This window comes from Acanthochromis polyacanthus, chromosome 5 (genome assembly GCF_021347895.1).
Source record: "Acanthochromis polyacanthus isolate Apoly-LR-REF ecotype Palm Island chromosome 5, KAUST_Apoly_ChrSc, whole genome shotgun sequence".
In the NCBI taxonomy this organism is placed as follows: Eukaryota; Metazoa; Chordata; class Actinopteri; family Pomacentridae; genus Acanthochromis; species Acanthochromis polyacanthus.
This window is the reverse complement of record NC_067117.1, coordinates 3,800,259-3,826,112: the sequence shown is the minus strand read 5'-3', so window position 1 is coordinate 3,826,112 and position 25,854 is coordinate 3,800,259. Positions and strand designations below refer to the sequence as shown.

Genomic DNA, 25,854 nt, shown 5'->3' with positions numbered 1-25,854 from the left:
TAAAAACCAAACAGCTTTGTATTGGTGGAGTCTAAAGGGGAAAAAAACAAAGCATATCAGGTCACACCAACATCTTTCAGTATCAGACACTGCATGTCAACTAATTTAAGAGAAATGTTCTCTGAAAACAAAAGTAATGACATGTCAGAAGCTGTAATATTATGCAAGCTACTGATGGTTGTAACAAAAGAGCTAAAAATAATTTTTTTCTAAAGTTCACAGCAGTAGTTCCATACAGTAACTCCTATAGTCTTGTGCTTGATGGTAAAAGGAACCAGCAGGTCAGTTAAAGATCGATTCAAATATTTTCATATCTGGCATTTAATGTCATTGAGAGATTGTGCAGCTGTTTAATGACAAGCGCTGGCGTTTTGTAGCTACCAACGATGGATGGGAATAAACCCTACATTACTGCACAGGCAATTAGTTCTTTAAACCAGCATTGTATGTTATCCACGGATGTGTTAAGGCTTCAGCATTTAGTACACACAGAGCCTCACAAATATCTGTAAGAATCCGCAAGAAAAAAAACAGATGAATTCTAACAAACTAGCCAAACTACAAAATATTACAGCATCATATTAAAACCACCGAGCCACAAACTGTTCATACTGGATACTACTGGACAAAAACAAATTTAGGTAATTTGCTCCATGTGTCCCGCTGTTTGAATCATTACTACTGCAGTAAATATGGAAACACATGCTAATGCATGCATGGTGACATGCATGTGTATGCCTGCATACAAACCAGTGTTGAAATAGCTGGTGTGTTTTGTCTGTGCGTTGCTGCTTTTCTTTGAAGCAGAATTTGAATAAAATGAATACAGGACATGAATAAATAAAAGCTCATTATATACAGTAATAATTGTTTAAACCGGTAACGAAAACCAAATTCAGAATTTAAAGGGATTAAACTATTGGCAGAAGCATAAAACAAGCAGCAGAAACATGATTAAGCTTGTTGGTGTTATGCAACCACTGCAAATATGAACTGCTTCTTTAAAATTACACCATTTACATTTTTATACCCACGTTTAGCAACTTTTTTTTTTAATCAGTCAGATCAATTTATATTCTGCACTGACAATGACTGAATTACAGCCACTAGGAGGAAAGATTATACTGATTAGATCACCATTTTCCTTTGTTGGTTTTAGAAGGCAACTGTGTGCCAACTTGCTAGCCAACAAAATAGCTCCTCAAAATAAATCTAGTTTTGACTGACATATTCCTAGACACGTCATTGTTTATCATGTTGAGAAATTTAATACAAAGACAATGAATATTTTTAATTTGAGATGTGATTTCCCAAAGAAAAGGGGCAAAAGCAGCAAACATTAGTTCCTAGACAAAACCAGCTGCTTTAAATGGATTTATTTTTCACAGCACAATAATAACTGGATTGTACCGTTGTAATAAATTGATTGCATGTGAATAAATATTAAAACCAGATTATCACCAGGACCGTTCTGGATGAAAAACATCTCAATGATGTTGGCGTTACAACAATTACTCATAAATGACATAGTAAGCTGATTAAAAGCAGAGCTACCAGTCTAAGACTCCTGATGTAATTAAGTTTCCGGCCTGGAAGTGGCACATGCTTTGCAACCTAATGATCGTGATCAGACCTGGTGTTGGACGAACTCCCAAAGGCAAGAACAGCTTCAAATACTACTTACAACTAAGCAGCAGATCTGTGGAAAACCACATACAGTGATAATGTGCAGTGAACTGCCAGAAAAGCATACAACTGACTTTTAAACATCAATTCTCTTTGCTTGCCCTTGTGGCAAACCTAATCAGGTTGTGCCTTGTAATACAATGAGAAGAGCTTTGAAATGCCTTTTGACTCAGGCCTGCTCTGCAGTCACCCTCTTGACATTGCGCCACAGCAGTGGCATGCATGATAATGGTGATGGAGGGTGTGTGTGCACCCCCCCAGTGCAAGCTGACAGAACCTTCGGACTGTGGAGAGAACTGGGCTGTGGAACAGTTCCAGTGAAGCACATGCATCCTTCTGCAGCACGATAGCAAACAGCCTGGTAGCCATCTCACAAAAAAAAAAAAAAAAAGGGGGGGTTATTATAATTCTCAACACAAAAATTCTAATTGAGAGAACCTAATTAAAATTCATTTAGCTAGCAGCACTACTCTTACATCATATCTTCCTTTACAGTTCACCTTTTCTAAACAAACTATGCCCCGGCCCCACTCCAAACGCCAAATTTCTTTGCTGCTATAGAGACCGAGACAGAGCGAACAGTGTGCAGCGGTCCTGAGGGAGCGGAAGGCCTGGTATAATTCCTGAATACCAGCCCAGCCCCATGGGGATCCATGACCTGCATCTCTGGCCCTCTGCTCTCTGCCTCCATCGCCTTAGTAGATGGAGCATGTGCTGCTCTCCAAATCAGCCCAGAAATAACACACAGACACACAAACATAAGCTGGCGCCGGTGATTTATTCTGGCAACCCATGCCGGGCAAATTATCATACTGACCTATTAAAAACAACCTTTTCCCCATTCACTGCTCCATTTTACATCTCCAGAAATGCAGATGAGAGATCCTTTATTTGCTGAGAAACATGACAAACTTTACCACACAGCAATGCTTAGCGAGTTGTCCTCCACGGGTTCAGCTGTTAAATGTGAGCAGAGGAGTCCTGAGAGGTTTGGCAGCTCAGAGATCGAGCCGAGGGCTGATCCCACAGGACTAATACATAAATTCAGAGTGATGAAACCAACCGCAACACCATGATATGCTGACAGTGACACGTGCAATGCAAAGAAAAGTAAAATCAAGTACACAATGCAGACAAGTCACCGGGAGTCAAAAACAAAACAAAACAAAACAAAAAAAAAAACAGGAAAGACAGATTTCCTTCACAGGAATTAGACAAACTCTACATTATCTCCTCCTATTCAACTGCATGATGATCCATTTGTCATTTGGTTGCTTAAAAACAAAGAAAAACTGCTGATTTGTCTCAATTAATCTTTTGGTATAAAAAGGTTTAGGAAACATCCATTATGCTTTCCCAGAAACATTGTCTACTCCTCCTCAAACCAAAAGGTAATCAGTTTAATATGTAGACAGCTACATTAAAAAAAAAAAAAAAAAAAAAATCTATTGCCATTTTTGAGGCTGAACGCAATAGATACCAAGACTAATTGTTTCAGAATTTCTAAGCATAATAATAAATCCAAAGTACACAAAACGTTACTCTGCAAAACAGTGCCACTTTTTAAGAAAACAAACCCACAGGATTCTTCTTCCTCAAAAAAAAAAAAAAAAAAACCAAAACAAAACACCCTGTCATGCTAAATCGGTGTGGGATTGTATTATAGTGACAGTGAGAGAGCAGGCGAGATAGAAATCTCGAGTGTAAAGATTGCAGATCAGCTTCTGTGCCGCAGAAAGAAGCCAAGTTACTGGATCTGTGATGGATGTGCCATTGTCAGAGCTGCGTAGTGGAAGGAGAAAGCTCTACCTCTCCCTGCTGATATTTCCTCTCCTACCCCCCGTTCCTCCCGTGTTCGTGTCACCGAGGTGTCTGCCCTGCAGCCTGCCTGCGTGTGAGGAGGATTTTGTCACTTTCTATCAATTGGTCACAATCCCCCACCACACACACACAGTAACACACCTCCCCCTGTTTGCAGACACGGTTACATAACGGCACGAGGATTTCTGGGCTAAGGGAGGTTTACACCCCCCTCTCGCCCTGCATCTTGCTTCTTCTGCCAGCCCAAAAGCACGCCCACACTTTCCCCTCTCTTGCCATATGCTTAACGAGCATCTTCCGTCAAACACACAACGCAGGCTGCTGTTGTGTAATTCGTCGGGTTCCTGATCTCTCATATCAGGTTTTTCCACCACATGATTCAGACTGAAGGGGGAACAGACGTAGAAGCTGGCCGTCTCCATTAAAGGGAAAGGACACATCTGCCCCCTGTCGTCTCAGCAGAGAAGCGCACGTGTCTGAGTTACTGCAGAGCGATTCATTTCTCAAGTTCAACCCGCTAATTCGGATCGACACATCCTAGATATGCAAGACACGACACTTGAATATACGTCAGATGAGCACCAACATATTCATTTTATTTTTTTCTAAGAATGAGGTTTTCACTAAGATACCTCGAGCGCTCAGCATCCATGTATTCAGCAGCAGTCTAAAACAGTAAAGAGGCTGCCCTCTGCTGTCTGCTTAATGCTTCTACACAGCTTCCCCTCCCTCAGGAATCCTCGGTGATCATTTGATTTAATTTAAACAGCTCTTGAAAATTAGGGACTGGACATACATAGGTAATGGCTTATGAGCTGCATTGATCGACAGTGAACTGATGGTTTGTCCTGACAGAAAAAGGAATAAGAGGCTGAGTGATGTCTCAGAAGCTATGGCATTTAATGGCTACCCAGATTACAAATCAATGGCTCCTCTGAAGGAGAAAATTTCTGCCATTTAATGGCATTACCACAGGAGGAGGACAGATGTGCAAGGAGACAAAGAAAGGTAAGCGAAAGGTTAAAGAGGTTTCCTTGGTCCACAGAAACAAATACACCGATATGCAGTATTACCTAAATGACAGTCAATTAAAGTTTGGATCACTGTCCAATGATTGTATTTTTTCCTAAAGGTGACAAAGAGCATTTTCCTCTATGAACAATGAAAAACAAATACTTCAGAAAGACTACACAGGAAATACAAAGTGAAAACATTACGCAACTACAGTGAATATAACTTTGATCATTGAAACAACAGAGTACATCCGTGATTTCCAATCAGCCAAATCTGGACCAAAGTTACAGGTTTATCTTCAGATCTGCATCAAGACTCTACATCAAAAGTGGAAAATGATTGAGGAAGATCAGAGGTAAATAAAATCAGTGGAAACAGTGGCAGCAGTAATCAGGAGGAACAGGACAAGCCACAGAACCTTTAATCAGAGCTGCAGTGGTCGTTTTCCTAAAATGACGCCACAGACCGTCTGCTACAATCTAGTTCTGATAAACAGACGTCAAAGTGCTTCAGACTTTCAGTGGAAATCAGGATTGGTGTAACAGCTCAGACAGCGTGAAGAACACTGCATCCACCTCAATGAACAGAGGTCGAGGAAAACACCTTTGCATGGTCTCTGGAACAAAACTGCAAGAATAAAAACATCGAACAAGCCTGATGAATGTTAGTGGAACATTCTTGGGTCCAATAAGACCAAAGTATCTGTTTTTGACTCATGTTTGGCATGAACCTGGCCAGGACTACCTCCTCCTGGACCAGAGCAGCACAGATGTGATGAGATGAGGCTGCGCTCGTGTAGAAAGGGTTGCAAAGATGGCATTTATAGATGGCACAACGCACTCCGATACAAAGTATTGGCTGACAAGATACCTTCCAGCCTTGAGAAGCTTGGCAGAAGAGGAACATTCCAGCAACAATCAGATCACAATCCACATCACGCTGCCAAAATCAAACCGGAGTGTAAAGAATAAAAAAGTGAACACCAGTGCCTTGCCAAATGGGTCGCCTGACTTGAATTCAGAACACCACCTTTGGAGAATTTTAAAGAGAAAATCAGATGAATGCAACTTCTCCTCCACAGCAGCTGGAAAGAAAAATCTGAATGGCAAAACATTTCTCCACAAGTTTGTATATAAAATATTGCCACAACAAAAAGCTCAGTCTCAGTAGTGAAAGGTTCTGACTTCTGTTGCCTTCAGTTCCTTCTGTGGTTCCTGTATTTATAATATAGGTTAATTAAAGCTGCTAGTTTTACATGAGAGCATTGAACCAAAGTCCTTATACAAAACATTCATCCCCTGAGGACATTTTTTACTGCATTCCCTTTTTATTGCTTTTCAACAATAGATCACGCTTACATTATGATTTTCTGACAAGAATTTACAAAAAAAAAAAAAGACTCATGTCAAAGTAAAAATGGATTTCTACAAATGTAAAATGCAAAAATAAGTGCAAGTGTATTTGAGTATATACTAGATGCAAATTCATCCACAATTACATCATTGAGCCGGTATGGATGGATATCAATCAACCCTGCAATTTTATTAAGCTCCACTAGGTTGCACAGGGATCATGACAGAACTTTTTTTTAAAATCTAGACATTTTCATTGAGTTCTGGGATCTGACTTGACCACTCCAGAACATTCACCTTGTTTTCTAATCATTTCTGCGTAGGATGTATGCTTCAGGGCATTGCTTGAAACTAATCCCCCCCTGCAGTTCTCTTGCAGACCACATCAGGTCTTTCTCCAGGCTTTACTGCATTCATTCAACCCTCTGCCTTAATACTTCCAAGTCCTGATGCCAAGGAGTTTCCCCACATCCTGATGCTTCATGGTGGGGATAATGGGTTTGTGATGATGTTTTAAAGAGACATTTTGGTCTCGGACTAAAAACCTTTTCAAGTTTACTTTAAAGTCTCCCACATGCCTTCTAGTGAACTCTAGTAGAGTCACTCAGAGCCCTTTAACAGTGGTTTCTCTTTGCTACTCTCCCATAAAACTGGTGAAGAATGGGCAAGTTGCTGTATGACAGAGGAGTCCTTCCTTCAGAGGCCTCTCATTCATCTTTGTTGCAGTCACATGCATGTTCCGTAATCTTTCCATTTCTTCTTCACTGGATTTAACTGGACTCCAAGGGACATTCAGTGACAATGATTCAATGTGGAACAGCAATAAAATGGAAACCTTCCAAAGGGGATGAATACATTTTATAGCCACTAAAGATGAATGAAAGGAGGTGTAATGTCACCTAATGTGGCCGAGCTTCTCTGTACAAACTGAGGGGTGGTTATGTCTCCCAAAGCAAACACTAACCAACTGGAAACATTAAAGGGCATTAAATGTAATCAGTACAAACAATATTGTGTGGCAGCATCCTTTAACTGTCTTGTTAGTGAGACTTGACCAAAAGAACTGGCCTGCTCAACTCAAACATCCTCACAGTGTGATGGTTGCTGCCTCAAAACCTCACAGAACAGCAAATTAAACCTGTAGCGCCTACAATAAAGGGTTCAATGTGTTTAGAGTTATATGGTGACAAAAAGAAACATGTCAGTCTTCTAGCTTCTTCAGTGGTTCAGCTCCTGAACCACAAACAGAGCAGAACTAAAAGGAATACAAAATTTATGGATGAGCATGCACCTCGGTTTTGGGGTCATGGTTTGGTGCAGAAGAACACCAGAAGAAAAAGAAAAAGGCATACATCAAATTAAATATTTGTAATTTATTTTGAAAAAAAAACATTTATAAGTAGTGTTTCATTGGTCTTACTTTTAGGTGCAGCAGTGTATTCAAAAAGCATTCAAACTGTCAAAGAGTAAAATTAAAATATACACAAAAATGTAATGACAACCTTTAATCTGAGGTGTAGATACTAAAGCACTCATTTTTAAATGTAGGCCTCCATTAACACAAGCAAAACAAATTCATGATGACTGTTAAATGAACCATTAAAGCAACTCTAAAGCAGATTTTTATTTTTGTTGACACTGAAGACAGCCATCTTCTCTGAATAAACTTCTTTGGAATTGTCACCAAACAAAGCACAGTTTGTGCAGATTTATTATCTCTGGGAAGTTTTCCCAACAGGATGAGTGTGAAAATGTTTCCTTTCTTCCAAAAAAAAAAAAAAAACTGGAAACAGTAGTTATCCTTTCTTTGTTCCAATGCCGTTTACATCTGTGCAGTGTTTACTGGATGTTGTACTTTGAATCATTTTCAAATCACTGAAGTAATATAGCTACATTTCTTTGGTTTGTTTCATAACCGTCAGCTGCTGTTGTCAATATTCAACCGTAACCAAAACGACTTCAGATACAGCTCAGCACCGGGACACGGATATTAGTCAGCAACAGCAGTAAAACGGATACCTGGGGGGGAATGGAGGGATCAGGTGCTATGAAAGCAAACAGTTCATCTCCACCAAGAGATTCGCACAAACAATCACGGGTACATGGGTTGTTGTGGGTGGTAAAGTCAGTCCACTGAGTGCCACTAAAGCATGAAGCAGGTCACCGTTGATGAGAAGAGGAGCTTAAATAATCTCCTGCTTGGCCTTACGTAAAATTATCTTCACATATAATTTAATCTAATTAAGCTGCCACCAGTCCAATGATGATGACACACTACAGCAGCCTGTAATTATAGCTGTCTTTCAGTTTATTATTTTGCATCCATGACTGATTCTCCATGTCCACATAAACAGGGACAGACAAAACATTATACAACTACCTCTATAGGCAGCGTTAGAGAGGTGGCGCTATAAATGTAAATGAACCTTGACAAGGCACACCTGTGCAGTGAAACCATTTCAGGAGACGACCTCATGAAGCTCATTGTGAGAATGCCAAGAGCGAGCAAAGCAGTAGTCAAAGCAAAAGGTGTTTATTGTGAAGAATCTAAAATATAAAACATGCTTTGACTTATTTCATCTGTGTACAGTCATAGTTCTGATGCCTTCAGTGAGAATCTACAATGTAAATAGTCATGGAAATAAAGAAAAAACATGAAATGAGAAGGCGTCTCCAAACTTTTGACTGGTAGTTTATAAAAACCAGAACACAGGAATAACTGGCTTGTGAAGTTCCTTTCATGTCCGCTCTTCTAATCATTGTGCAGCAGAATTTACAAAGTGTTGGAATGTTCATTCACAAATAGAGAACATGATCTAGGTTTAGACTGATTATAAAGAAATTTACCTGCTATCCAAAAACACTCATCTTGCAGTCAATCCCCTATTTGGTTTCCATGCATGTGATTCTCAGGTTTGCCATTCTATCCATCAACTACATACAATGTTCAAGGGTGCACGTCTCATATTCCTGTCAGTGTGCAGGTCAGAGGACAGTTCAACCTTGGTGAGTAGAGACCATTAGATCAAAGATGCTGCCTTCCTCTGGAGAGGATTATCTCTTTCACTCATCCTTCAGTTTCATGTTCTTTTTTTTACTCTACCACTTGTCAATTAGAAACCTTAGTGTCTGCAACGAAGGATAAAGATAAAACGCTTAGATGTAACTTCTTAATGAGAGCTGGCACTGTTTAAAGGCTCCCTGTTGTATTCCCATTCCATTTCCTTTTATCACTGCTGGGTGAGGTGAGAGACTTCTATAAAGCATGACAGTTATTTTATTTGGAATTAGTCCTCAAATGACATGAATACATAAAGTTCATTGCAATAAGTTACTGACAGACATTTGCTCTCTATGAGTTCACTTTGGAAACCGATACCAATAACAGCAAGTGCAATGCAAAGTTAAAAAAAAAAAAAAATACATTAAAACACCCTTAAACTCACTGCATTAATGCCACTTCCTACTTCAAGCAGAAACTCCTTCAGCTCAGTCGATTTTTGTTCCTGTTGGTCACAATCTCTTATATCATAAATTCTTCAATACCACTCTTATGTGCACACATACGCTCCTGTGCAAAAGTTTGGGGTCACCCAGACAATTTCATGTTTTCCATGAAAACTCACTTTTATCCATGTACTAACATAACTGCACAAGAGTTTTCTAATCATCAATGAGCCTTTCTACACCATTAGCTAACACAATGTAGCATTAGAACACAGGAGTGATGGTTGCTGGAAATGTTCCTCTGTACCTCTATGGAGATATTCCATTAAACATTTACAGCTAAAATAGTCATTTACCACATTAACGATGTCTAGACTGGATTTATTCATTTAATGTTATCTTCCTAAATGCGTTTCTTTCACAAATAATTATGTTTTTAAGTGATCCTAAACTTTTGAACTGTAGTGTAAACATATACATACACACTGCTCCTCCCCTCTCTTCTAGTTCGTGTCATTTACTCAGTTCTAATAGAATAGAACACGACAGAATGTGCTTTGTCATCATACAGTGTGCAACGAGACTGAAGAGCTTCTCATTTTCAGTGCAAACATAAGTCTTAAAGGGTAGTGCAAACAGTTTCTATTTACAAATATACAGTATAAAAGTCAAACAAATATCTTAAAAAAGAGAAAAATAATGTGTTTCACTGTAAAAAATGTGCTGCACACTTTGGTATGATTGTACTGCATGGGGTGAGTGGATATGAGGCAGTGTACATCGGTTATAACAGTGTTTTAGGGCATTTCCATTCTGTGTCTATGCATTTGTTTTGTTATAAAAATGTACTGTATTCTTAATGATTTCATGTGTTGCTCCGTGTTGTACTGGACTTGTGAGGAACCGTTTCCAGACAGTTCTGTCTGGCAGCAGAAACTGGTTCCAAGAGGAATTAACACCTACAGAGTTCAGCTACAGCTCAAGCCTCCTGTCCCCATCTTGGCACCCCAGTATTTTTTTCATGACGTGAACGTGCCGATAGAGCTTGTGCACATCTTATGGTATTTAATGATTTGCTCAGAGACTCTGCGCTGTGCATATTTCCTTGCTGCCAATAAACAATTCGACTTGAATGAGACAACAGTGTTATTGGGAGCAGTCAGGACTCCACTAGAGAAGAAACTTCCTAATATTTTTGCTGCATTTCTTCCTACCAGGGACTCTCTCCAGGTCATCAGTGAATGAGAACTGGTTCTCAAACATTTTTACCTGGTTAAATAAATGAACAAATAAAATTAACAGCCAAACTTTTCTCCCTTCATGACAGGATAACATGTTTCACAGCAGGGTTGTAAAAATACTACATAAAACTAATCAGGTGGTTGCAGTGGCCTTTTCTCAGAAGAGACTAAAACAGCCCCCCCCCCACCATATTAAACCTAGAATAGCAGTCCTCCACAATGGGCCTTTGTGCCTCACTATCTGTGCTCACATCAGACAGCCCCTCTATATTAAACAGGTTGTTTATTATTTACATGGCATTCATTACAGCACAGGGCCAGAAAAGCCTGAATAAACACAAACAATCCCGGCCAGCCCACAGTCCATTATCACAGAGGAACAATCTCTGGCAGCCACCGCTAGATAAGGAGTTCAGTCAAATGTGAACGAACATCAGCAGTATTAATAATAAAGTATCTTCAGGGATAAGGCTGCTTTATGAAGAATGAGGCCATGAAAAGCCCAACACCAACAATGAATTTTTGCTCCAAACAGGATTTTCCTTTCTGTGCCATAGACCTCTGCTGTTAAATATAAAAAATACATCAACCAGCCACACCTTTGCACAGAGTGACATGCTTCCTCACTGCTACAGTATAAACACCAGCACTGCAGTAGATTTTAAGTCCTGCTCCCTAAAACAGCAGCTGAAAACAATCCCCACCAAATATAGAACTACACAGGCCAGATATTTTAATAAGCCTCCTGTAGCCCTCAGTACAAGACGTACATTTCTACAGCCAGATCACAAACAAATCATTTATTTCTCTATGAAACTGTATATTTGCGGCCCATTTAATCTGATTTATGTCCTCTGCTTGGAGCTCAGAGACAGACGAGCTGGAAAAAGTCAGATAACACCGAGAGGTGGACTAGAACATTTTTTGTTTTGTTGACAAAAGGAAAAAAAATACTGAATATTGCTGACCTTCCCTTTAATAATGCAAACCAGGTCTGCTCTGCTCATCATTTCGTGGTAAAAGGCCAGAACAAACATGATGACAACAGCAAGCTGAAAACAGTAATACCGTGTAAGTTAAAGTGAGAGGAAGTGCATGGAAACAGCACACTTAGGTTATGCAACTGTTCCTTGATGCACATAAACAGTTCTGCACATTGGTTCAAAATGCACTTCAGAAAGTGATGACAAACAGACACACGCCATGTCTTGTGTAGAGATGGGCCACCAGCTCGGGGGGAGGAAAAACACCAATCTGTGTTTTTGCTATGAGGTTACCGGAGTGTGTCGTTCTGTGATTACGGCTGTTTTCACTGTGCTCTCATACTGTGTCACTCTTCTGGACTGCATTTGCCGAGAGGGAAACAAAACACCCCGACACAGAGCAAACCTCGGCCAAGTCGGCCCCTCTGCTCACGGACCAAAACGCCGAGGACAAATTGAGTTACGCTTATTAACGTCAGACGTCTGTTTTTGGTTCTAAGCTCTTCTGCTACAATAGCTGCTGTTAGTACATTAATGCAGCTCATCCGTGATGAGCACACACAAACAACAACTGCAGCTTGGCCGGAGACCTCAGGAGTCAAGGCTGACGAGTTCATCAATAATAAACCGTTATGAAAGAGACCGCCTAGAATCATTCAGACATGCAGAGTCCAGCATGTAAAAACTTCATTTTTTTCAATTTGGGCAATAATAGTGAGCTACTCAAACTACTGAGCAGCTTAAACTGTTATCCTAAAGATGCTCTTAATATTTCTACGTTGACAATGGATCAATGTGCAGCAACAAGAAGTGTCAGACAGATTATTTCAAAACTCAATAGATTGACTCCTTTTAAGGTTCTATAATTTCCCAGAGGCTTAATTCTCTGTTGTATGTTTTTGTACTTGAAAACTCCTGTTGTAAAGTTAAATACTAAAGGACAAAGTATTATAAAACAGGAAAATGTTCTGCCTGTAATTCATATCTTTGTTGTTGTAGCATTAAGGGACCAAAAAACAAGCCATTTTATTCATTTTTTTTAAAATTAATCTGTTATCTCTATTTTTTCTGCCAAATATCAGCATCAGCCTTAAAAAAAATCCATAACAGTCGGGCCCTAGTGACAAACCCCCAGATAGTGATCATTCAAGTCTGCTGTAAACACTCCAGAGGGGGCTTAACATCTTTCAGCTAATCATTTCACATTTATGGTCCAAAACTTTACCCTTGCAGCCATTACTGACATCATTTACAGTTCAAACAGGATTTTTAAGGGACAAAAAGCAACAATAGGAGCAGAAAGTTTAAAACAATACAAGTTTAAAAATATATATATATGGTCTGCCTGAACTGTAACTCTGGCAGCTTCAGAAACACTTTCCCACTACAGCCATCATCAGACAGATGTCCGTTACAGAGTGGTGCTGGGCCAATAGAGGAACATTGAAAATGGGAAACTTTTTTGGCCCATCATATGAACAGGTGTATTTGGGATACAGAATGAGGTTATGTCATTAATTTACCCAATATCAGTTGACAAGGATGTCAATTATCAGTTCAGAAAATTGCCCAAAGTTTGTATTCCTGCTAAAAAAAACAACAAAAACAAGCATGTGATTCGCAATGTAGTAACACAGTGAGTTTTTAGGGATCATAACACGCTCCTTTGTAGCTAAAGAGCAAAAACTATTTTAAAATTTTGCACCTGATGTGCACAATATGTCTAAGTGGTGGAGAGCAAACCGAGCTGCAAAGAGACCAAATATTAGCCACATCAGGTGAAACAGAACTCTAGATTAATGCTCTGCCTTTTGTGTGTTGAGTTGAGGAATAATTTACAGATAGAGTTCAATAAAAGCCTCCCCCCCGCATCTTTCATAATTTAAATAATTGTATTAAATCACTTTAAATGCAAATAATTTCCACAACATTACAGCTTGACTGAGGGCATTTTTCCCCCCGCCAGAAGTGTCATTTTGTCAATGCTTAAACTGACTAAAGAATCTTCACTGCAAAAGTGGGATTTCTGAACGACATGCAAGCTTCAAAGCCGACTGCTGAGAAAATCCCAGCCCATCCTAAACCCATCTGCAGCCCATTCCACTGAGCCCAACAGATCTAACGAAGATATATCTCTTCCCACCGCTGCAAGGTCAAGGGCAGCGAGAGCAGCCAGATGAAGGCCTTCCTTCCTTCCTTCCTGCTGCAGCCGATCGTCATCAGCGACTGGCTGAGCCGCCTGAGCTCACACTTCTCCCCGGATCAATAGAAACAGGATCATGGGCCCAGGCCAAGTGGGAAGAATTTAGACACTGCTCTGATCCGTCAGCAGAAATAAGAACAGGAGCTTTGGTGGAAACTGGAATTATAATGTGGCGAGAAATGCCAGCAACAGTATAATTATATTGACAGAGTCAAACCTGCACAATAACACATGCACACCTCTGAAAATATGAATTAGATGTCCACAAACCTTCTGTATCAGCCAAAATAACTCTTACACACAATGTGGCAGAACTGGTCAACTGATCATTGTGCACAAGAGCCGCAGCAATTAGTAGATTTTAAGAAATATGACAGTCAGCTTTAACCCTGGTGTCGTCCTGCAGGTCAAAATGACCCATTTTAAAGTTTGAAAGTGTGGGGGAAAAAAAAAAAAAATATATATATATATATACATATATATATATTCAGTCAAACAAACTTCTGATGTCCACATTTAACATTTTTGGGAAATCTGAACATTTTTTGGTGGGAAAAAAAAGTAGTGTTAAAATGTTAAAGAACATTCACACAAAAAATCTGCTAAAATCCAATATTAGTTTTACTGATATGTAATCATTTTAGATATTTTTAGGATTTTTTTGTAATATTTTCACTCATTTTTGGAAAATATTTACAAGAATTGTCTTGCCAAATTTGGGGGATTTTTTGTTTTAAATAAAACTTAAGGAATTTTCTTGTGGAAGGTTTTGGAAATTTTCAGAAATGTAGGGAATTTTTTGGGTGAATTTTTGAATTTTTTTTCAGACGAGGACAATACTTTTTGGTGCCAGTAAATGAAAACAGGAAGGTTTAAGAAAAGATGTCAAATCATGCAAAGAAAAAGTCTTGAAGTAAAAACAGATTGCACTGATCAAACAACTAATCAAAAAAAAAAAAACAGATGATTTTTAATCAGCATAAGTGCTAGCAGCAGCAGCCCTTAGAAGCACTTCTGTAGTTGAAGGGATTTCCTATCCACAGTCATCTGTCGGCACCATTTCCCTCAAACATTCGTACGTAAAAACCCAACATTCACCTGCAGTTTATCTCTTAGCTCTACTGCAATTTTTAGCCACACAAAACCAAAAAAGAACAGGGAAATAAAGGTCGGTTTCATAACGGTACTTGCTCGATCTGAAGTGTTTTCCACCTCACTGCAAGACAACTATGGTGAAACTGTACTGCATCGCCATGGCAACGGGGGAAAATAGATGCGCAGACATCAGTCTCCACAAGGCACAGCGTACATGCGGGAAAGCCCTCCAATAAAGCGCTTCCCCCGGCTCTTAAGGGGAACGTAAGGAGGTGGTGAGATTTGTTCCTACCAAGCAGCGCTGCCATCTTTCTGTCCAGAGGAATGATTGATGCACACTCGGGCATTTCAGTGGAGAAATGCTGAGGAGGTGTTTCTGTATTAATTCCCTTTGCTCAGGAGCACTCTGTGGCATGTTTTGAAACCTCCGAGGCTTTTTCCGGAGCCACTTGTAGCAATGAAAGAGTGCTAGACTGGTAATCAAAAGCTTTTATTCCTCTTCTCAGCTGCCTTACTAGCAGAAATCTGTCATTACCAAACCTTAGTGAACCAGGAATGATATTAAAACAAAGACAATAGCTAATATGTCCTGTGAAAATGGTAGATATGTACCATAAAGTGTAAGGACTGAGCTGAGATAGAACTTTTGATCTAAAAAGAGGAAAATGACTGGTGAGAATACATTTACCCATTAACCCTCCTGTTTCCATTTTAAAAAATATTGTTTCTTTGTCTGAAAAATAAAAATCCAAGAATACAGCAAAGAAATTCCCTAAATTTCTGTAAATTTGCAAAACCTTCAGGAAGAAAATTCCAATATTTCCTTAAGCTTCCCTTAAAAGTTTTATTTTAAAAAATTTAATAAAATTACCAAATTCTGGTAAGAAAATTTGTGCAAATATTTTTTAAAAATCTTCCAAAAAATCCTAAAAATATCTAGTCATTACACATTTATGTGTGTGTGTGTGTGTGTGTGTGTGTGTGTGTGTGTGTGTGTGTGTGTGTGTAAAATGTCCAATAATTTCTCTAAGAATATTCACAAAATAATCAACATTGATTTTTTTTGTGAATGTATTTCAGAAATTAACACTCTTTATTTCCACCAAAAAAAAAAAAGTTCAAAAATTTCCCAAAAACGTTGAAAATGTGGACATCAAGTTTCACTGAATTTCCCCCCCACACACACACACACCCTCAGGATGATACCAGGGTTAACATGTTTCCTCAACAAAGCTGGATCACTCAGAAGCTCAATAAAAGCGTTTAGAGGATCCTGGGCGTGTGGCCACTTAATGTGAAATGTCATTAATGTAACAGCCTTCAACGGTTAAGCACAGTACGAAACATTGATTCATTTGCAGATAAATCTTTATTTGCACTTGGCTGAACCTGAATGATTGCACTTTTTCCTCATGCTAATCATTGCTAATGGTAAAAGGCTCCCACTCATGCACCGGTGGGACTTTCAGGGGCCATTTGTTCTGCGCTGCTGCTTTCGGTCCACACAGTGAACAGTAGGACTTTGATTATTTCAATCAGGTGAGCTGGTGGCAGGATTGAATCACAAAGGCACACAGGTTTTCTCCTGAGACGAGGCTGAGGGCTACTCGGAGGGAAGTAGAGATTAAAAATACCAACATTTGAAGGACTTTCATTCCCTTCCCTTTACTCTCATGTATTAAATAAATCCAAACCTGGACCACAGAAGAGGCACAAAGATGCATCTGTCAAATCAGTTGCTAGTTCTCGCTCCAAGCTTCCATCGTATTTAGGTACACTTCTTTCACTCAACATTGACTCTCGCTCTGCGGCAGCCCTTATATGGAGGTATTTCAGGTGCAAAATGTTTGAGCACCTGTAACATCAAATTTGTAGTTGTGTACATTGAATTTGTATGTGTACATTGAATTTGTATGTGTATCAGCAAATCTGATTTCCCACACTCTATGAGTTGTGTACTTGTAAAATAATTTTTTGTATGTGTCGATTTTTTTTCTTCCCACAAATACAACACAAAAATACACATTCACAAATCGTATTTACAGGTGTACAAATCATTTACAGGTGTACAAATCCTTCTCTACAAGCCACATATTTCAATACTGACACGCTCACATTTTGCACCTTTTGTTGCAGCACACGAAGTGCAAAACATACTTGTGCACCTGTATTGTAAGAAGTGAAGTTGAGGTGAGAATTTGAATATGTGCAAATCTGAATGTGAACTTGTGCAATAAGTATGTGAAATAATTTACCACGAAAATACACAAATTGCTACTTACAACCACTCGAATCCTCCCCACGAGTCACACATTCTCTGTTTTCTACAGGTGCAAATCCGAAATCTACAGGTGCAAATCAGAAATCGTACTTCCGGTCCGCTGAGATATTTGGTGCAAAACTACAAAACGAGCCGATCTGTGTATAAATTCTATGCTCTGAGATTGACAGACTTTTCGACCAGTCAGGGAGACGCTTTGCCCGCCCAGCCAATCAGAGGTTTTTATTCCATCCGAGGTCGCTTTACCGACTTCCGGGTGTTGAATTTCACGATGGAGAGAGTGTAGGGAGTTCTTGTTTTGGACGGCTGGTCTGCTCTAATCTCTATAATGCGCATTTCCCAATGACTCAAATAACTTATCCATTCCTCTTAGTATATTGAAATCAAAGCCTACACCAGTGGTTGACGACTGGCGGCCCGCGGGCCAAAACTGGCCCGTCAGATGATTTTGAAAATTTGATTTGGCACAGAGCCAAGCCAGTCCGTCACCACAACACGAAACTTGCGTTGTCGGATGCTGCCGGGCATTTCCGCGTTTGCACTACTGGTCGGACACAGTTGTACCTGCCAGATTTCACTGAGCAACAGTGTGTACAAAACGTGTGTGTCTCGGGAGTCATTTTTAATACATCTGTGATCAGAGACGTGTGTCCCAAGCAGCGGCGACCAGCTGTAGAAGCTCCGCTGCTCGCGGTATCGCCAGCCCCCCCCCCCGCCCGCGGTATCGGAGCACACCCGCCCACAGCTTGGCCCGCTGTTCGATTCTTTACAAACATCTACTTGCCGACCCCCTGGCCTACACTCTCTCCATCGTGAAATTCCACACCCGGAAGTCGGTAAAGCGACCTCAGACGGAATAAAAACCTCTGATTGGCTGGGCGGGCAAAGCGTCTCCCTGACTGGTCGAAAAGTCAGTCAATCTCAGAGCATAGAATTTATACACAGATCGGCTCGTTTTGTAGTTTTGCACCAAATACCTCAGCGGACCGTAAGTACGATTTCTGATTTGCACCTGTAGATTTCTGATTTGCACCTGTAGATTTCTGATTTGCACCTGTAGAAAACAGAGAATGTGTGACTCGTGGGGAGGATTCGAGTGGTTGTAAGTAGCAATTTGTGTATTTTCGTGGTAAATTATTTCACGTACTTATTGCACAAGTTCACATTCAGATTTGCACATACTCAAATTCTCACCTCAACTTCACTTCTTACAATACAGGTGCACAAGTATGTTTCGCACTTCGTGTGCTGCAACAAAAGGTGCAAAATATGAGCGTGTCAGTGTTGAAATATGTGACTTGTACAGAAGGATTTGTACACCTGTAAATATGATTTGTACACCTGTAAATACGATTTGTACATCTGTAAATACGATTTGTGAATGTGTATTTTTGTGTTGTATTTGTGGGAAGAAAAAAAATCGACACATACAAAAATTATTTTACAAGTACACAACTCAGAGTGTGGGAAATCAGATTTGCTGATACACATACAAATTCAATGTACACATACAAATTCAATGTTACAGGTGCTCAAACATTTTGCACCTGAAATACCTCCATACCCTTACAGGTACTCAGGATTCACTGTGAGCTCCCATAATGCACCTTGGTCATGGAACAACCTCAAAAACACTTGAAAGCTCAGTGATTTGTCTCCTTGAATTAATTTAAAAACTAGAGAAAGATACTTTTTATTCTTTCCTTCTTTTGTTTGAACTCGTTTCTATATCTGAATAGTCTTGTTTTTATATTCTCTGAACATTTTACATTACATTTTTTAAATGTGTCCAGTCTTAGCCAGGTCTCCCTCCCTTTAATCTCAAGGGGTTTCCTGGTAAAATAAGGGTTAAATAAAAAAATAAAATAAAGCCACGCCATATGTCTAGAGGGCACCTGACACTGGCATCTCCATTTAACCCATGTGTCGTCCTGTGGGTCAAATTAACCCATTAAACCTTTTGAAAAGGTGGGAAAAAATATATTTTCACAGTGAAACTTCTGATGTCCACATTTTCAACATGATGGGAATTTTTTTGGTGGAAAAACAAATGTTTTTAAAAAGTTTTTTTAAAAACAGTCAAAAAAAAAAAACTACCAAAACCCAGTGAAATTTGGTTGATTTTTGTGCCAATATTCTTAAAGAAAAATTAGAAGTTTTACTGACATGTCATCACTTCAGATTTTTACTCATTTTGAGAATATTTAAACATTTTCTTGCCAAATTTGGGGATTTTTTTTAATTTTGTTTTAAATGAAACTTTTCAGGAATTATTGAAATTTTCTTCATGAAGGTTTTGCAAATTTAAAGTTTGAAAATGTGGGGGGAAAAAATATAGATTTTCAAACTGAAACTTCTGATGTCTGAACATTTTTTTTGGTGGAAAAAAAGAAATGCAAAAAAATGTTTAAGAATATTCACAAAAAAAATCTATCAAAATCCAGTGACATTTTTTGATGAATGTTCTTAAAGATACTATTTGAAGTTTTACTGATATACATGCAATTACTTTAGATAGGCTTAGGATATTTTGGAAGATTTTTACTCATATTTCGAAAATATTTACAAGAATTTACTTGCCAAATTTGGGGTTTTTATATATATATATATATATATATACACATAGAAAACTTTTAAGGGATTTTTTTTAATTATTGGATTTTTTTCCTGAAGGTTCTGCAAATTTTCAGAAATTTGGGGATTTTTTTGTTGAGTTTTTGAATTTTTTTTCCCAGACAAAGAAATAATATTCTTTTTGGGTTTGTAAATGAAAACAACAGGAGGGTGAAACATCAAGGAAGCAAGTGGTTTCCCTGCTCACTCCAAATTGAAGAATGTGTGGAGAATTAAACAAATAATACACATTTCCTCTATAAATCAGGGTGCAGAGGAGCATATAGGCTAGTATAATAGAAATAAAGTGTTTGGATACATGCCAGCAGTGTGGGCAATGTGTCTTACAAATCTACTCATCTGAAAGCAAGCAAATCCCATTCTTGCTTATCAACACACTGCATGCAACTTCCAGCATTTTTGCGCAATGCACCTGTAACAATACGAATTTTGCAGACAATTTAAAGGACATTTGCACGCTTTGCTGTGCCTCCGTCACTGCCCTGATCGTGCCCTGGCGTGTTATTAAAGATTCCGGTCACACGCAGACAATGTGGCAGCAGACTGTTAGCATATAGCAGGTGGCTAACAAACGGGATGACTGAAGCCGGTGTCAGACTCTCTCCTACCTTTCAGCACCACCACCACCTCGGCGCCGGCTGCAGCCTCCCCCTCCGCACCGCCTCCTCCTCCTCCACTGGTCTCGGGCTCGTCTCCCTCGAACAGCTGGTTCACCTCCCCTCCCTGGATGTCCGAGGGGCGCCGGTCGCCGTCGCTCTTGGAGACGGTGAACCTCTGGCTCATGGTTGTCGCCGGTGAGACAAGCGACGGGGTCTTCTTCCCACGGTGCGGGGTGACGCGGACGGCGGAAAAAAAGGGTCTCGCCTTGTCTCCTGGTGCGGCAGTCCACCGTCACAGACCACCAAGTTTGCCTCCGACTACTCCGTCCCGGACGAACGGGCGCTCTTTGTGGGTAAATCAGATGTGTAATGCCGAGTGGAGCGTCTCATCAACCGGTGTCTGCTGGCTGACACGCACCTGGGTCCTAAAGCCGACCTATTACAGCTGCTGGTGACGTTATGAAGAAGAACACTCTATTGGCTGACACCTTTACCTTACACAGGTGTTTTCTATTTAAATCAGCTCTGATTAACCCTCTTGTTGTCTTCAATTACAGCCACCAAAAATAGTTTTTCTTGTCTGAAAAATAATCCCAAAATCCAGCAAAAAAATCTCCAAATTTCTGAAAATTTGCAAAAACCTCCAGGAAGAAAATTCCAATAATTCCCTAAAGTTTCTCTTAAAAGTTGTATATTTTCAAAAATCCCTAAATTTGGCAAGAAAATTCTCGTAATTATTTTCAAAAAATGATTACAAATCCTCCAAAAAAATCCTAAAAATATCTAAAGTGATTACATATAATCAATAAAACTTCTAATATTTTCTTTAAGAACATTCACAAAAAAATCAACCAAAAGCAGAAATCCATCAGAGGGGTGCCCAGATGAGAATGCTATGGTGGCGCACTAAAACCAAAAACTAGAATGGAATTTCGGAAATTACATTGTGATGTTTTTGTATGAAGAGTAGCTAAAAAAAAAAACTATGTTAATATGACAGTTAATAAACTATATATAGATATATAATATAAATTAAAAGAATAAATAACGAAAAAGCACTAAAGCACTAAAATGCCATTTGTGGTGATAATTTATCAAGCTACAGCAACTTATGATACAAAATAATGTGCCTTCATTGGCACCAGGCTACACTTTCCCATCATCTATGGCACATCCACACCCATAATAATGTGATCCTTGCAAATGTCCTGCAGGAAAATGAGAAGAGATTAAAAAAGGAAAATCTCCCTAGTAAAAATACTTGATATGACAGAAAAATATCCTGACATCAGTAACCACATTTACACAGTAAAGTAGTATCCAGCTGTGATGGATTCAGCATCCAGCTGTGCAACTAATAATTTAAGATAAACTTTTTTGATCCCACAGTGGGGAAAGTTCATCACTACAGCAGATCCAAAGGAGAAAAAAAGTGTAAAGGCAGTACAAGAATAAACTAGAAACACACAGCAGTTCAAAAACGCAGAGATTACATAGACAGAAGATGGTTTTTATTGTTGTTTTAGGACTATTTACATAAGGATGAGGTTGTTGCACATAAGTGATATGCAAATATTAGGGAAAGAGCAGCAATAACAGAGATAGACTGCACCTGGATGATCCCGCCTTCATTTGGGTGATAATTATGAGTAATTAATCAAGTTAGTGCTAGTAGATCATGTGTGTAAAGCTCATAATCATCCTGCTGCTGTTTGATGCCGCATTTCTTTATTTATTTATTTTTAAGAGGCAAAAGTGACTTTGGAGAGGTCTCTGTGCACCTCTATCTACTAAAGGCATGCAAATTATGCGTTTTGCCCTTTTTGGGATGTTTTTAGACAGGCTTGGGCCACGGGCATGTAACGCTACCTTCACTTGCACTCACACACTGCAGCTGCATTCACTGACACTAGGGTATTGGAGTTTCGATGAATGAGCTCGACCTATCGGTTCTGGGGTGGGTGGTGAGATTCCGGGGGTGGCTGAGGCCCCTCGGCGCTGCCTTCGGAGGCATCCCTGTGTTAAATATAACGCAGAGGCGGTGCAGCCCTCCATGTTTCTGAGATGTCGTTGCTAGGCAACGGCAGAATAAGCTAAAGATCAGCCATCAGTCACTAAAGCAGCTGCAGTGGATTCTCTGTTATAAACTTACAGTGATTTTCTCATAATCTGTGGTGGAAGTTTGTTCTAGAGATGATGGGAGAGCATTTATGAAAGATAAATGAAACAAGTCCGGGGCTGCACACTTTCGCCTTGCAGCAAGAAGATCCCCGGTTCAGATCCCGGCCTGGGCCTGGGATCTTTCTGCATGGAGTTTGCATGTTCTCCCTGTGCATGCATGGGTTTTCTCCGGGTACTCCGGCTTCCTCCCACAGTCCAAAAATATGCTGAGGTTAATTGGTTACTCTAAATTGTCCGTAGGTGTGAATGTGAGTGTGATTGTGTGTCTGTATATGTAGCCCTGTGACAGACTGGTGACCTGTCCAGGGTGTCCCCTGCCTTCACCCGAGTCAGCTGGGATAGACTCCAGCGACCCTAGTGAGGATAAAGCGGTGTATAGAGAATGGATGGATGGATGGATGGAAGTCCAGAGGGCTGGCTTAGTGAAGTAAATTTAGTTTAAAGTTGAAGCAGAAAGTTAACAGAGAAAGTTGAAAACCACCTTCTGATACCTGAAATTAGTATTCAGTAATGTTGCACACAGACAGACAGATTAACAGAAGGACAAACGTATGCTGATCATCACATAACTCCGTTCCTTGGCAGTGTGATAAGGACAGAATAGTGTAGAAAGCTACATACGGTAATTTCATTGTTCATTCCATTTTTTTAAATATTCATTTTTATTTATTTATCACAGTTAGGAACAATCACTATTTCTCATTAAGCATAGATCTCTGTGGGTTAAAGGCTCAACACCACAACTCAGTCACTGACTGGGTTCAAGATAAGAAGTAAGTCCAAGAACAAACCGCTGCTACATGTCTGTAGGTACAGCAGGACAGAGGAGCGAATGTGAGGAAGTGTTAAGGCATAAGTTTATAAGATAAACCTGTGTGGGAAAATGTGAAGAGGAAAAATAAGTATTTTAGTTACATGAGTTTCAAATTTTTAAAAGGGGTTTGCTCCATTCTTTTTCCTTGTGAAATAGTCAGTATTTTTTCCAACCAAAGCATCCAAAAATCCTTCAAGGGAAACAACATTAGAAGGAAAAAACGTTTGTTGAAAGTAGTAAGAACTCACATCCCAGATGACGGGTCATGAGTTTATATTGCTCAGCTGTGCAGTCACAAGTCAAAAAGATCAGCTAACGTTGTTTCAACAAACTAAGTAGGTGAAGGAAGAAGACAATGGAGCAGGCTTGTTTAAGGCTGTTTCTGCCACAAAACTAGTGACATAAATGCAGCAGTAGATGGTGCTGTTGGTTTACTGAGGTCAGCAGTCTGCCACAGATCCAAAATGTTGATAAGAATAAGATCCCTACCACAGTATTACTGGTCTGATAACATAACCAGAGCTTTCAGTTGTTCCAATTGAGGAGCTTTTGAGCAGTGCACTTAAAAAATCTGATTCTCTGTGTTGGCTGCTTGTGTGACAGCCTTTTTCTAACAGGAGAGCATGGTCAGTTAGTAAGTAGCATCTCTGGAAATCTCAGCTTTATAGTGTCAAGTTGTGTAAAATGCACATGAGCATAGTAGATACATCTTCACTTCGACTGAAACGCGGTTTGTCTGGTGCTGGGACAGTAAGCAAACCTACCAGCATCAGTTTATTTAAGTGGAACATTGTGGTCAAAGTGGGAAATTCTGTGTGTTTGTGTTTAATCTGAGGAACAGTAATTCATGTTGCATGCACTACATCTAGCTCAGTGCTGTCAATAAATAAGAATGTGCTCTTGGACAGCTTGCCTGTGCTGGAGAACAAAATAGCCTTCATCTGAGGTTCATATGGGCACGGCTGACTAATCCTGCTGGAACTCAGGTCCAGGCGATGGGGCCAAGGATGGATGTGAACAACCCTGATGCTATTCTGTTGTATGTGAAGCCGATCCCATATGTTACTGAGTTTAATGGAACCCTTTAAAGAGCCCATTTCACACGTGTAGACTGTAAAGACAACACACCATGCAGCTTTATTATGCTACCTAATTTTCAAACGCATTGGATTACCAGGGTGGGTTTACGCTGATCATCTGGGTTCCAAATGGTCAGGCTGAAGTGAAAGTGAAGCCTTGTAAAAGGATTAAGGCACTGAGGATCCATATTACAGCTGCTATGGATCTGCCTGTATCACTGCCTGTAGGTCTGGTCCACAGGAGGGGCTTTGATTGATTCATTGTGTGAAGGCATTCCAGCACCATGCCACCTGCACATCAGGCACAATGCAGAGATTGGCTAACGTTGGTTACCGTCTGTGCTCGGTCCCTAAAAAAGAGCTTCCAGTGGAGGCGGCCCAGGAACAGCGGTAGAATGATCAACCCAGAGCCACGACTGAACACCGGACCTCGCGGCTCAAACATCAGACCGGCCCACCGGGAATTGTCCCGGTCCTCCCGATTAGCCACTCCGGGCCTGCTGTCTCACCTTCCACCTGCAGATTGTCTGAAGTGAAGGCGATGCTCCTGCTCATTCTTCATGGACATACAGCTGGATCCAGGTCCAGATCCAGCAGAGTGTGTGTTCTGCTGCTCTGGCCTTCAACACACAGAGCTGTGAGTGTGAATAATGCCAGCAGTGATGTGATGCAGAGCTCTGACAGTTACAGATGATCATCTCACCTCTGAGCTTTGCTCTGGTTCTCATCTTCTCCACACAGAGATCTTCTAGAGGGAGGGACTCCCTCCTCTCTGTCCTCACACTGATGCATAGCAGACAAACAACAACAACCTGCTGGGAGAGTCACTCATTAGTTCTCCTCCGTCCTCTCAGTCACATGACAAACACACTCAGCTCTGATTGGAGGAAACCTGTCCAGCTTTGAGACAGCTGCTTCACCTCAACACTCCTAAAGATCTAAAAACTGAAAAGCTCTTCAACATCTGACATGTTTCTCTTTGTCCAAGTCCACTAGATCCAGTCAGAGGCTGCAGCTGCTCCAGTCATGTGACCTTGATGCTGCTGAACTGACATCAGCTCCAGAGACGTTCTACCTTCATCTGTGGAGGAAACAGCCAGAGCAGAGCAGAAACATGACAACAGCAAAGTCTCATCTGACTTTTAATGTTCACATGTTGCTGTGATTCTTCCTCATGTTCACATGAACCACATCTACATCCTTTATAAAAACTGCTTTCTGTTCACATCTGCCTCTGAAACACAACAACTGTGGAGAGTGAAGAAGGAAGGCCAAAAATGAGAAATGAACGTGACTGTGGATGTAGAAACTTGTCTGAACTTCTTATAGAAACGTTTCATTGACAGAAACGGTGAGTCAGACAGATCCTTCAGGCTCAACAGGAGTCAGAGAGACAGTCAGAGTTCTTTGAGGGAAAAACCTGT

The 25,854-nt window shown here is 40.1% G+C and overlaps 2 protein-coding genes across 3 annotated transcripts in view; both read right to left on the bottom strand.

Annotated features, from left to right (window-relative positions):
- The window catches only part of LOC110958080 (solute carrier family 12 member 5-like), a 191,205-nt gene extending 170,461 nt beyond the window's left edge, over positions 1-20,744 (bottom strand). The window contains exon 1 of one of the 2 annotated variants that reach the window (XM_051947897.1): positions 20,366-20,744. In XM_051947897.1, the coding sequence (XP_051803857.1) occupies positions 20,366-20,540 (175 nt within the window). In that variant the 5' untranslated portion in view covers positions 20,541-20,744. The remainder of the gene's footprint in view (positions 1-20,365) is intronic. The other variant, XM_051947898.1, reaches the window with a different exon arrangement.
- LOC127533914 (CD276 antigen homolog) overlaps positions 1-25,854 on the bottom strand; it is a 244,219-nt gene that overhangs the window by 35,947 nt on the left and 182,418 nt on the right. The window lies entirely within an intron of this gene.